Source organism: Ascidia mentula, chromosome 8 (genome assembly GCF_947561715.1).
Source record: "Ascidia mentula chromosome 8, kaAscMent1.1, whole genome shotgun sequence".
NCBI lineage: Eukaryota > Metazoa > Chordata > Ascidiacea > Phlebobranchia > Ascidiidae > Ascidia > Ascidia mentula.
In genome coordinates, this window is record NC_138573.1 from 10,796,518 (window position 1) to 10,809,266 (window position 12,749).

The window sequence follows — 12,749 nt, forward strand, 5'->3', positions numbered from 1 at the left end:
AATTCACGGTTTCAACTTCGCGTCAACAATCCGTTTGTGGGTAAAGTTTTACGTTTAGGCAAAGCAGAAACTGTCGAAGAATTTAAGTGCCAAGCAACCAGATTGGAGAGTTTGTCTTTTACGCGGAGGATTTTTTTGGGCTATCGTTAATTGCGCGGACGATCGCAACGTTTTTTCGTATGTTAATACATCAGCTAATTAATATTGCGCGGGCTATTGGTAAATTTTCGCAAAAGTGATATTTTTCCAATCTGACCAAGCACCAACAACGCCTAAACGTAAAATTTTTGTTTTTGGTGCTTGGTACTTCGGAAACCATGAATAGGATCAATAGCACTTTTGTAATAATCTTTTTGCAGATGTAAAATATACCAAGGTACCCGGAAGGCTTACGACCTAGTACCGTATCACAATTTATGTATATCCAACATAAAACCTCTCTAGAACTGTCTTTATATGATTGATGTTTACAGGTTTAAATAGAAATATTTTTCTGACACAAAACATCTTTAGAACTGTCATGATTCCGACTTCGCGTCAACATTAGGTCTGATTTTAAAATTCTGCAGTTAAAGATTAGCTGCAAATGCATTGGCCTAATTCACTTATGAGTTCTTCAAATAAAACATGTAGCGTAGCAAACTTTCCTGTTGCAGGAAAAAAAAATTCGTGCAGACCAAGCAGAAAAGCGAAGAATTTAAGTACCAAGCACTAAAAGCAAAAATTTACTCAAATAAATGCGCTTCTGGCAGCTTCATGGCTTAGGTGTGCACTTGAACAGCGGCAATAAAGTCTTAATCGCATGAAAAATAACAGTAGGTAACACTAATGTTTATGTTTTTTGTCGATGTGTACAACTGAAACGGATAATAATAATCTGTTTGCCAAACTGGACTAGAGAATTAGGAGTTGACACATTTATTATTTGATTTAGTGTCTTTTGTTTCATATGCTACAATTTTCCCTACTAATAATGCAGTGAAAGGGCACACCAAAGCTACGTAACTGCCAGACATGCTAGTTGCCAATAAATCCAGCTGTTTTTCTGTGCCTATACATAAATTCTCGACAAATTCTACTTCGTCTAAATGTGAAATTTTCCCCAAAAATGATGTTACTGCTGCGTTTCACACATTTTATTGAAGGCCGTATATCTGTATTTCTATGGAAAAGAGTTTCTTGGTTGGGAAATGCCCTTCTTGAACTCCTGCGTAACATTTTGTCCCCCTGTTGGACATTTTTTGACTAAAAAAGCAAAAAAAAGTGTAGTGTTGTTTTGTGAAAAAATGAATCACAGAATGTTCCCTTCATTTGCAACAAAGTTAAGTCACTAACCCTCCTCTGCACAATGCATTCAGAATTAGATGTCTCCTGACTGTTTATGGGGTCCCCCCAGGTCTGGCAGTTTGGCGGTAAGCCTTTGCAAACCCCCAATGTGCTGTCTTAATGCAAATATTTTTGTTAAATGCTCTGTTCAATATGTTTTAGTTGGAATTTTATAAAAATTCCCAGGTAAAAGTATTTTTTGAAATTTTGCCTGTGCACAAGTGTGAAAAGGTTAAGAACCACTGTGTTAATGCATCATAATGGGAGGATTTGAGAGGCCAGGATCAAGGTAAGTTCGGTTTAAGCCAATTAAGGTTTACCTTGGCACATCCCTAGCACCCGGTAGGAGTCTAGAACCCCATGAGTACACTGCCCTTGTCAGTTTTTGTAGCAAGACAATATATTGTCAAAATCCCCAGAGAAAATTAGAAAAAAAACACTTAAAAACATATATTTTTTAAATTTATTACAACAATTTGTTTATTCTATATGTTTTACATATTTTAAACTTATAGTTTCAGTGTTTTCAAAACTGGAAATACACCATTGGTTGTCCGTGGACCGATTGGAGAAGTTTTTGGCAAACATGAAGAAAAACAACAAAAAAGAAGTTTCCGAGACACTTCAAACCTATATGCGGCTCATTTAGATACTGAATCCTCTAGGCCACAGACTGTGTCAGGTTAGTTACACTTTTTACATAACCATATCTCTGTTTACTGACTAAAAATACCTTGTGTATTTCACAAATAAACAGGTAAACTTCAAAATATGATTGAAGCTGAGTAGAAAGGATGTAGTAGTGGTGCAATTTAGAAAATTGTGCACTGGTGTAAGAGTATAGGTTGGTAAATATATTTACTTTAAATTATGTGCTCATAGCTCAGATGGCAGAAAACAAACTCTGTATATCCAGTGTGTGAAGTTAATGACATTCAGGCTGAAATACCTGTTCTTACAAACAAATAGTAGCATTGGAATTACAAAAAGACCTTGCAGTGGTGCATTAATGCCTGCCTTTGCCTTGGTGTACAGCAAATTTGTAAATCTGTTTGTGTTTGTAAAGATGAGTTCAAAATCCTTCAATAATAAATGTTCAAAAAAAAAACATGAAGGGCTAAACTTCAACATACTGGTTCGAACCTTTGGTTTGGAAGAAAACATGGAAATCTATATAAAGCTTTCAATGGAACAGAAATTGTTGCGCTAATCAAAGTGGAATCTAAAGACCAAATATTTGTGTTTCTGCTTGGTTTTGTGGGTTTTAAATATTCTTCTCAAAAAAAGCAATTAGGGAAGTCAGTATGGGCTGCTTTCCGTAAAAAAAAACATGACTTAACCATGTTCACAAGTTGTTTATTTATAATGCATAACTTTAGCAATATACGCAAAATGTAAATAGGTTTACATTGCAAATGTAGGTTTGCAAAGAAGTGATTAATTTTTCACTGTCTCATTCAGTGTTTTTTTTAAGTTGATTGTGTAACACTCCGCTGTAAAATAAGAATTCTAGAAATGTTAATGTTAATTTTTTTAGCGCATATACATTTTACAATATATAATTTGCACAAAATTTTTTAGCCATCTATTCAAATTAATTTTACCCTACACTGCAAAAAATTGTTGTTTAAAGGAAACCCTCAGGACATTAGGGGTGGTTTACGATTTGGAACATACAGTCAAGCTTCATTTTTTTCAAGACACAACCCACATCCTATGAGAGTTCGACACATAAATGGTAAGATATTTGCAGCTTAAAAAGCTGATCGTAGGTTAGAATGCTTTATTTGTGGCTTAATTTGAAATTTGCCGTATCAAGAAGTCATAAAGGAAAATGGTATTTTGCATATTTCATGAACATTATTTCATACTTCCTTAACTCTTCAACTAAATACAACTTAGCAGACATTCGAAAAGTTATATTTGGAAAACACTGCCCAATGAAACCACAATTACTTTTATGAATCCACACAAAACACTAGCCCTACGGGCTCCATATCAGTACTAACTCCCCAAAATCAAGTTTTGAAGGTTTCTACAGGTACGGAGCTATTTGCTTTTTTTGCCAAAAACAATTATTGTGGCTTATGGCCCATGCAGTTGTACTAGTATTATTCACAAAAAATTGATTGCAGCTGCATTTGGCAAAAAAATAGTTTTTTAGCCAAACCCCCTTATTATTTTAATGCTTATTCAATCAACTTTTAAAAACACGTAGCACTAAATGACTAGCTGACTGAAAAGGTCAAAAAATGCACTAAAGCTGCACCCAACAAAATTTCACTAGCAACAGCTCATTTAACCCTAAATTTAACCTTGTATCACCAGTTGCTTTGTTATGTGCCGCCTTTCTTTATTATAGAGGATTTCCCACCAGCAAAACTTACTTTAATAAAAATACTGATATGTGGTCTAAAAGGTCTGATTAGCTATGTTGCAATTTTGCCTTTTTAACATGTACTGATAACTGATAGATGTTTTGTGATGCACTTTATGGTATTATTTGTACTCTTCTATGTTTCTAAGGTTTAAATGGAATTCCAATTTGCTCAGTCAGTGATCATGCTTCTTTTCCACTGCCTCAACTGCAGCTGCATTCTCCAAGGTGCAAAATTATTTTTAGGCTTTATCAGAAAGCCACAGGTTTATAAATAAGGATTTCATGATCTGTTCAAAGGTTTTTGATGTCTAACCTTTTGCAATTTTTCATTTTCAATGAAGCATTACAACGAAGTAGCTCAGCTTTTCAATTTGTTCAGATTATTTGAAAAAAAACAAGATGGGAGTGCACCATTTAAAAGTTTAAATAAAGATTGTTACTGAAACATTTAGAACCACCATTTTTTTAACTAAGAATAAAACAAGTTTAAATAATAGATATGTGCCACCAATTCGATCTGGATCTTCATTGCTTCAACTGCCACATTGTTTTCAACAATATCCATTTAAGGAAAAGGCCTTGCCAAATATTGGAATCGGTAAAAGTTATATTATTTTAAACAAAACACATTTTTTAGGTGTTAATTCAAATGAAATAAAAAAGGTGAATTTTGCTGTGTGGTTAAGTTAGGAAAACTCCTTTTATATTCTTGCTGTTTTTAATTGTGTAATGAAAATACACATGTATTAATAAAATTTTCGCTTTTTACAAGTTCCAGTGACTGACTCATGGAGGGAAGAATTACAAGAACTCTGCATTAAAGCTGGCCTTTCTCCTAATGAAGAAGTGCAAAATTTAAAACGAATAACTGGCAAACCTTTGTCATCACAAAGAAAGACTATTTACTCAGGTGCACACTATTTATTATTGCTAGGTGTTTTAGTTCAGGTTTAGTTTTATATATCAGATATTTATGTTGTAAATGACTGTTAGGAAAAATACAACATGAATGCAAGAACTGTTTTGCATTTCTTTCCAAGGAAATAGCCAGTAGATCTTTTGAACAAAAATCAAATTACAGTGGAACTTTGTGTAAAACTATATGCTACAGATTATTTACCGAGCTTGTTTGGTTTTTGTTTCAATATAATTTTACTTAAAAAAGAGACTGTGTAGCATGAACTTGGGCCTGTATGCTAATGTAACAACTATGAAAATAAATAACATATCACCCTGTGAAGTGAAACCAAAAGGTATAATGTGCTATTCTATCATGTGCTGTCACAACAATAGCTGGATCAATACCAGACCAATCCAAGCAAGGTATATTATGCACATGGTAAGATTTTCGATTATCATCTGGGGCATTCTATGGTTACTATTCTGCAGCTGCACAATCACACAACATGTTACTTAATAATCCATGAAGTAGCTGAATTTTTAATTCATAGAAGAAACTGGGCGAATTAAACCTCCAACAAGGAGGTATTCCAGTAGAGGAAATAGATACAACATGGATTCAGTAATGCCATACATGGTAAGAAAAGTTGACTGTAACTTATGCACCCAGTAAAGTTTATCTTTTTCGTTAAAGTTTATCAAGTTTATTGTGTAAAATTCTTCTTTGGGTGCAAAATAAGTGGAGTTAATAACTTTGAATAAAAAAGCCAAAGCTAAGATGCTGTTAATCTCGGATCATGTTGTCAATTTCAATTTGCCAAAAGTTCCACATAATTGTAACATCAAATCTAAATTGCTCATATTGGAAACACTTTGCATCCAGCACCATAAACCAACACTGAACATTGATGACAGCTGTAAACCCCTATACCTTTTCAACACCTAGGTCTGCACTGCAGCTTGACTGTCTGCAAATGGTGATGTCACTCTGTGCTATCGACGCTGCTGTCATGCTACACGCCTCCGGCTTGTTGCTTGTTGTTGTTGCTGCTGTTTCCTTTCTGCCTTTCAGTCCCTTATTAACTCGGCGCTTTTCTGCAACCTGCTGTAGTAGTACTGATGATGAACCAAGTATAGGTTCGAAACGTTTACTGAAAATGATTAACAGCATCTTAGCTTTGGCTTTTTTATTCAAAATTATTCTTTTATGTGCAAAAATAATAACCATTGGGAGCTGCAAAAAGGTGTACACACTGTTTCGACCTGTATGGCCTCGTCAGTGCAGCTGTTGACTGTGGCACTGGGCTAGCTAGCTGACATACAGATTTTCACTTTGTGATACCATTAATCAACGTTTAATCTTTTGGGTACCCAACTGGGTACCAAATAACAGAGATGAACCACTGTTGAGCGCACACTATGGCCAAACAACTGCATGGCATCCAATAGTGCAGTCAACAGCTGCACACCTTTATATAGCTATCAATAGTTCTTCTTTTACAGCATATAATGCAATATCCAGACATGGAAACAGTTGTTTTGGAAATGCTTTGTCAGATTTTGCAAACAGACTCAATCCAAACTATTCAACAATGGTTGGTTTCAGCTAGTGAAAGAGGTATGAGACTATTCATTTTGTACCTGAACTAATGGTTTATTGGTGTCCATGTCATTTCACAAAAAAATGGAACACAAAAACCTCAGTCGCAATGAATGAAAGGTTGGTTTTAAAGCATCTACTGACATCTACAATGCTATAGTTTTTCACTCAGTATAAATGGTGTTTCCTTTCCACATTAAATCCCAATCTTTGTTTATATCAATACAAATAACAAACCACAGAGAAAAAAATTTCTGCAATATGTCTAAGTAGCCCTGTAAAAATATATTGTAAGCTAAAATGATTGGGTACTATCCTTGAGGACCTATATGACAATTCAACCAAAGACATCCTGTTTTTAAGGCCCTTGCAATAATGCACCTGTTGACTGTTTCGCTCATTTCCCAATAACCGCTGCTGGGTCTTGTGACTTCTATAGGGACCTAATATTCTTTTAAAAAAAAACATCTTTAAAAAAGCAAGTAGATAGGACAGTACATGGCAAGGATTTGTAGAGCTTAGGCAATTATTCAGCAACTAAATTTGTTGCTATTGTGTAGAGAAGAGATGGGCCGTGCAGAAAAAAACAATAGATAGGATATTTTCATTTTTTTGCAAAATCTATGCATTTTTTGTTGCTCTTTTACCCCAAATAATGTCCAACCAGGTGGGAAATGCCCCCAGGGGCAAAAATGCACCTGGCCGGCAACCAATTTTGACCTGAATATGTAGATGAGGGATATATCTTTCATAAAACCACAAATGACTGGGCCCTTAAACGATTATTTTTCTGTAAATATAGCCTGAAGTTTGAGCTGCTTTTTGTGTTCAATTTTCTGCAGCACCCAGCACCAATTTGCTACTGGATTTAAAATGCCCACAACTCCACTAAACTGCCGAAAGGTGGCTCAAATTCTCCCCAGTAACATTTAACCGTTAAATTCACATGCATCACTGATTGCTTTGTTACGTCCTCCTATTGTGACTATTCAATTTCAATTCATTTTATTTTCATCATTATCCTGTACAATAAAAAACAGCACAGTGAAATACAATAAATTAACTAGTTTGGATAAATGACAGAGGAGGTGGGTATTTCCTGCCAAACCCCGATTTAGTTATTAAGGTTGTTTTCAGCAGTTTCCAGCTTGAATAAGTTTTTGCAGGACGAGTTTAGTCTTGTATAAACTACAAAAATAGGCTGAAGAAATAATATGATTTAATGTTGCTGAAACTGTTTGTAAGATTATGTGGAAATCAATCTGTTGGCATGGGATAAGTACTGTTAACATCTGTTTTATGTGGTCACTAAATTTTAGTAAAAATATTGAATGTATGTTAACTTTAGAAAAGACTTTGGTGTCAGAGATCATTGAAACAACATTGAGCCCTCCTCGTAATTTGACCCACACAAGAAACAAACCACATGGAGCAATTTTACCACAAACAGGTAAAATTTAGATTTAATTGTCAAAATCTCTCATACATAGGCAATACTAATCAGTGAGATACAGACAGTGCAAAATGAACTGGCATGTTGCTTGGTACTTCAAATAGTACTAAATAATGTGTACCCACCACATATTAAAGTATATGATTGTTATCTCACAGGATTGCTTTATTTGGTAGGCACATTTAATTTACTTTGCACTAATGCTATTTTGTAATTGGCTGGCATTTTTGAAAGAACCTGATAAATTTACACAGTATACACATATATTTTATATGTAAATCAGTGTTTTTCAACCCGGACATGTCAGAGAGAAAGGTGTTTGGTGAGTCTTGTATGCCTTATGACCTACAAACTTTTTTAACTTATTTTTATGTATTTTAATTGCATCTTTAACAAATAGTGCTATGCCATTTCACAACAATATTATACCTGCCACCAGTTCCTTACCGAACTATGATAAATGCTATAAGACATTGCTTTTCAACCTTAAATTCTATCCGCACTTTTCTGTGACACGAAAATTTCATCCGCACAATGCGGCCAAACCGGGCATGAAATGTTTGCGAACCCCAGGATGTACATAACTAATACCAACAGCCAGGCTTCATGATAAAATACCCTTTCTTGGACGTTTCAAAATTTAAACGATTGGAAACCTACCTATGATTAAAGGGGAAGGATTAGCATTGCTTCTTAAAGCTAGTGTACGTAACCAAATATGAAAAATTCTTAGACTAAATAGCCTTTAATCGGGCGATTGTCATCCGCACTCATCCGCACCATGTTGCCCATCCGCACAACAAATTTTCACATCCGCACCAGTGCGGATGGTCCCACAGGTTGAAAAGCACTGCTATAAGATATTCTGACAGTTTTTTAAACCATGGTTAGATTTTTCTACACTTTTGAATCGCAAATTGATACATGCTTCGTTGTTCACAAAATTCCCTTAACAAAAGCAAAGGGGGAGCCTGAAAAAAAAACAATGGAAGCAACAGTGGAAGTTGCCATATCGGTCATGTGTTTGACAGATATAGTTACTGTGTGCATTGGCTATGCACTTTTAAAGTAATAGCTTTGAATTGGCCGTAACAGAAAATCGCCCCACTGCGCAGGCCCTTTATATTTGGCGATTTGAGCTATCTTATTTTGATCACAGGATTCCCAGGCTTTGCAGCCAAGCTTGATCAGCCATTTTTCCCGACAAGTCGGAGCAAGTTCTGAAAAATCAAGCTCCCGGTGAGGTTTGAACTCACGACCGAGGCCTAACTAGGCCTAACGCTCTACCAACTGAGCTATATTGTGGCCAAGATACACTAGTGTGTAAGCACACAGCTTGCCAGGCCACCATCACATGAGTAGGGGGTCCCACCACCATAATCAGACAACGCAGAAGTACTACCATGCTTTCGCATAGCAAGGCAGGATCGCCCCACCATGCAGGCCCTAACATGTTTGTTAGTTATGGTTTATGACCTATGATGGTACATTATAGTTTATAATAACAAATATTTTTTATATTAGTTTAATAATGAGGTTCACCTGGTTAGTTTTATTGCCAATTTTAATTTTTTACTGTAAACATTCAAATACCAATATTAATTCAACAAATTCAGCATATATATGTGGTCATTTCCCTGATCTGTGTTGTTGGAAGACAGTAAAACTTTGGATTTTTGATAAGAGATGTGGTAAGATTTATTGAAAGGCAAAGTCGATACTTTATTTTGTGCTTTTAAACCACCTGCATCATTATTGCCCAGTTTATTGCTCTTTGTAACAATTTGTGTAACTGTTAAACAACCCTTAACCTAATGTTTTAGCATCCAGCTATCGAAAGCACAAGAATGTGGAACCATGTGGTGTTGTGCAGAATGCTGAACAAATTGAAGTATTGTAAACAAATTGTGTATCGATATGTGCATCTGATCTGTTTGGGTCTAATATAATTTGCATATGACAAACTGTTTTAATACTATTATTTTTTTTGATGTTAGTCTTTGGAATATTTTTATGCATGACTGAGGTTTTTGTTTAAAAAAGTGTACATTAGACTATCATTGGCTGCAGTGGATTTAATTTTGGATTTACATGGATTAAAAGAGTTTGAAAAGGTTCTGAAATACAAAAATATTTGCTGGTTGTAGCAATACAAACTGTTAGCTTAATGGTGGAAAACATGCTATGTGTTGTTTTTTTAGCGTATTCTTTGTGTTTCAAATTTATTCGTTGTGATCGTTACTGAACACTGGAAATTTCATACACGGGTTCCAGAATGTTGCAATGAGCCCAACAGTCTACCTGCTTTAAACACTGTTAATACATCCTGACGCAGGTAAATAAATCCGCAATATCTCACTATTAAAAGCTGTTCATAAATCAATCTATTGTTTATAATCCAGCACGTAATACTCGGCACAGCTCTACATAACTCTCACACAACAATCACCTAGATGTGAAACTAACAAGGCACATCCTATATATTCTCCATGAACCCCGAGACCCCACTCTTGTAAAATTACGATTCGCTACTATAAACTTTCTGAAGTGTTTATTTTAATTTGGAGAAGATTGCACCGCACTTTGTAATGATCTTGCCAACTGTTGTGTAACTTTCTATTTCAAAATTAGCCCTGACTTTCACTTATTTTGCCTATATTCTTTACGGTTCAATTTCGTAGGAATCATGTCGCTCATGTAACCCTAGAGCTGGCGTCTACAACCTTTGAAACGCCGTGCTGTTCTATTTCAGAAATTAAGTTGCCACTTATTTGCCTATTCTCTTGCTCTTGGCTGTGATGCGGACAGGCGGTTTATACCGAATAATTGTTTTCTTGATACATTCGAATGGGCCTAATAGGGGTCACAGTGACGTAATTTTTGGTGTGACGTCATAACTTGACCCCCACCTTTATTGTGATGTAATATAGGGTTACCCCGGTTTCTGGAACATAGGTACGTATGATTCCGCACTAGACCCCCAATCGAAAAGAATAAAATGGTCAAGAGAGAAAGGCAGTGGGCTTGTAAATACCATGTTGATATGAAATTCACCTTGTTGGTTGGCTGAATAGGTAGATACTTAACCACCTCACGGACGGGCGAAAAGTGATTTCCCCGGTTCATTGTGATATGGTCAGGGTTGCCAGATTGGCGCATACGGTTAATTCTCTCCACCAGTATGCATTTAAGTTTAGACGAATTAGTTGAAAAAGCAGATGGCATTTTGTTTATGCAAAATGCATCTGCGGTATCCGTGTCTAATGTCGTTCCATTGTCGTCGCCTTGTCTTGTTAATTCTCAAATAACGACAGTTTTCACAAACGTTTGATGAAACTAACCAAAGATATTCAGACAAATAAAACTCTCTTTAGACGGCCAGTTTTCTGAATGCTTCACAAGCATCAGATAGGCTGGAAAACAACTCCCAACAACAGAGTTTTCCCAGATGCAGGAATTACGTTCAAAGGAATTCGAACCCTAGACCACAGAATAACCAGCCACCAAGTAGTTTTCAGAGTAGAACCCGCGTTAGTCAGCCAAATGCTTCTGGGTTTTATGGTATGGCACCAGCAAAGTTGTGTTACTACCATTAGACGTACGGAAGTGCGGCTAGATCATGCCAGCCTGGTTGTGCCATGTATTCAAAAAACGAGGTAGACCCTCGTCGAAGGTCGACAGGGTCAAAATCGTGTTCTTAGCATCAAAACTTTCACCGTACTGGACAGGATTAATCGATTGCAATTCCTTGTTGATTCTGGAAGTGACGTCAGCATCATTCCACGTTGGTTTTCTCCACGTTTGTCTCGACCAAGGCGTCGATTTTTTATTGCGTGTCAAACATCTTGAGAAAAATTGTCGTGCGTGTCGAATAGTAAATATGTCGTATCTGGTAACTAACGCATGAGAACGACCATACTTCGATTACATGATTCTTGTATTAAAAACCTTGCATGTTGTAGGGGCTGCTATGTCTCTTTTCGGTTGAACGAAAAATAGTAGGCTACTTGTTTATTTAGCGATCTGAACAGTCAAATTTATCTTGGGTGGGGATCCCAAACGATGATGCCATTAAGTTTTCAACACTACGTAACCGTCCAGTTAAATACTGTTGTTTGGTAGTGACCCGAAATACAAATTTCTTCCCAAATATTTGTTCGCGGTTTAAAATTAAACGACTTATACTGGTACCAACGTCTTCGAGCCACTGTTGCCACTAGCATCTACGGCAAAAAATTAACAACTACATGTTATTTATAAAATCGTTGAGTCTTCGAAAAAAGAAAACTAGTAAGATCGATGTGATAGTTGCAAGATTGGCGTGACCGAGATGTTAGGCTAAATTTAGTTATTATAGTAATTCAATTTATAGACATTTGTAGATAACAATAGCGTTTGTCTGTTCGTAGTGCTGCATACCGGTAGCTTAACATTTATTCACGCCGTCTGTGTCGAACAGTGGCATCGCGTGTCGAACACTTAGAATGGCGAAAAAGGCATAAATCGACACCTTGGTCTCGACCAAAATCAGGTAGATTATTTGCTGCTTTTGGAATCACATTGAAGTCTTTTGGTGATGTGTCTCTATCGGTTGACTTTGGTTTAAAGCGAGTCTTGCGCTGGACGTTTTTGGTTTGCGATATTGAGAAGACAATTCTTGGAGCTGATTTTCTTGATCACTTTGATATACTTGTTGACACGTCCCAAGTTTGCGTTGTCCAAAGCAAACAAATGCTTGATCTAATTTTCAATGCCATTGTTCCCGGTGATAAAATATCAACGGACGAGTCATGCGGTAATAACGCTAGCAATGATTGTAATCAACAAACAACAAATTTGAAGTTGTTTTGAAGGAATTTCCTCTTGTCACGGCTTCGATGTCTCCGGAGGTTGCAACGAAACACGACGAAACGCGGAATCGGAATTACAAGTCCAGACGAACGGGTGGTTTTACCAACCGACCGGAACACGTACCTAGTTCACGTTGTTCTGGAATCGGTCGTTTGTGTCGACGTTCCGTCGCAATGACCGGTTTGGGGTATCGACAATGTAAGAGCGTGGAAGTGAGGTTTGAGAACGTACAATGCCTT

The 12,749-nt window shown here is 36.5% G+C and overlaps 1 protein-coding gene across 2 annotated transcripts; it reads left to right on the forward strand.

Moving 5' to 3' along the window:
* Window positions 1-1,486: 1,486 nt before the first annotated feature.
* LOC145911547 (protein TBATA-like) lies at window positions 1,487-10,306 on the forward strand. 2 transcript variants are annotated; one of them, XM_082998932.1, is made up of 10 exons: window positions 1,487-1,615; window positions 1,842-2,008; window positions 2,960-3,064; window positions 3,853-3,931; window positions 4,204-4,304; window positions 4,479-4,616; window positions 5,158-5,243; window positions 6,110-6,224; window positions 7,555-7,656; window positions 7,943-10,306. In XM_082998932.1, exons 1-10 carry the CDS (start codon window positions 1,587-1,589, stop codon window positions 8,038-8,040), a joined length of 1,020 nt encoding a protein of 339 aa, XP_082855058.1. In that variant the 5' UTR covers window positions 1,487-1,586; the 3' UTR covers window positions 8,041-10,306. The 2 variants fall into 2 exon arrangements, with proteins under 2 accessions (XP_082855058.1, XP_082855059.1); XM_082998933.1 differs by having other exon boundaries at window positions 9,483-10,306.
* Window positions 10,307-12,749: the final 2,443 nt, after the last annotated feature.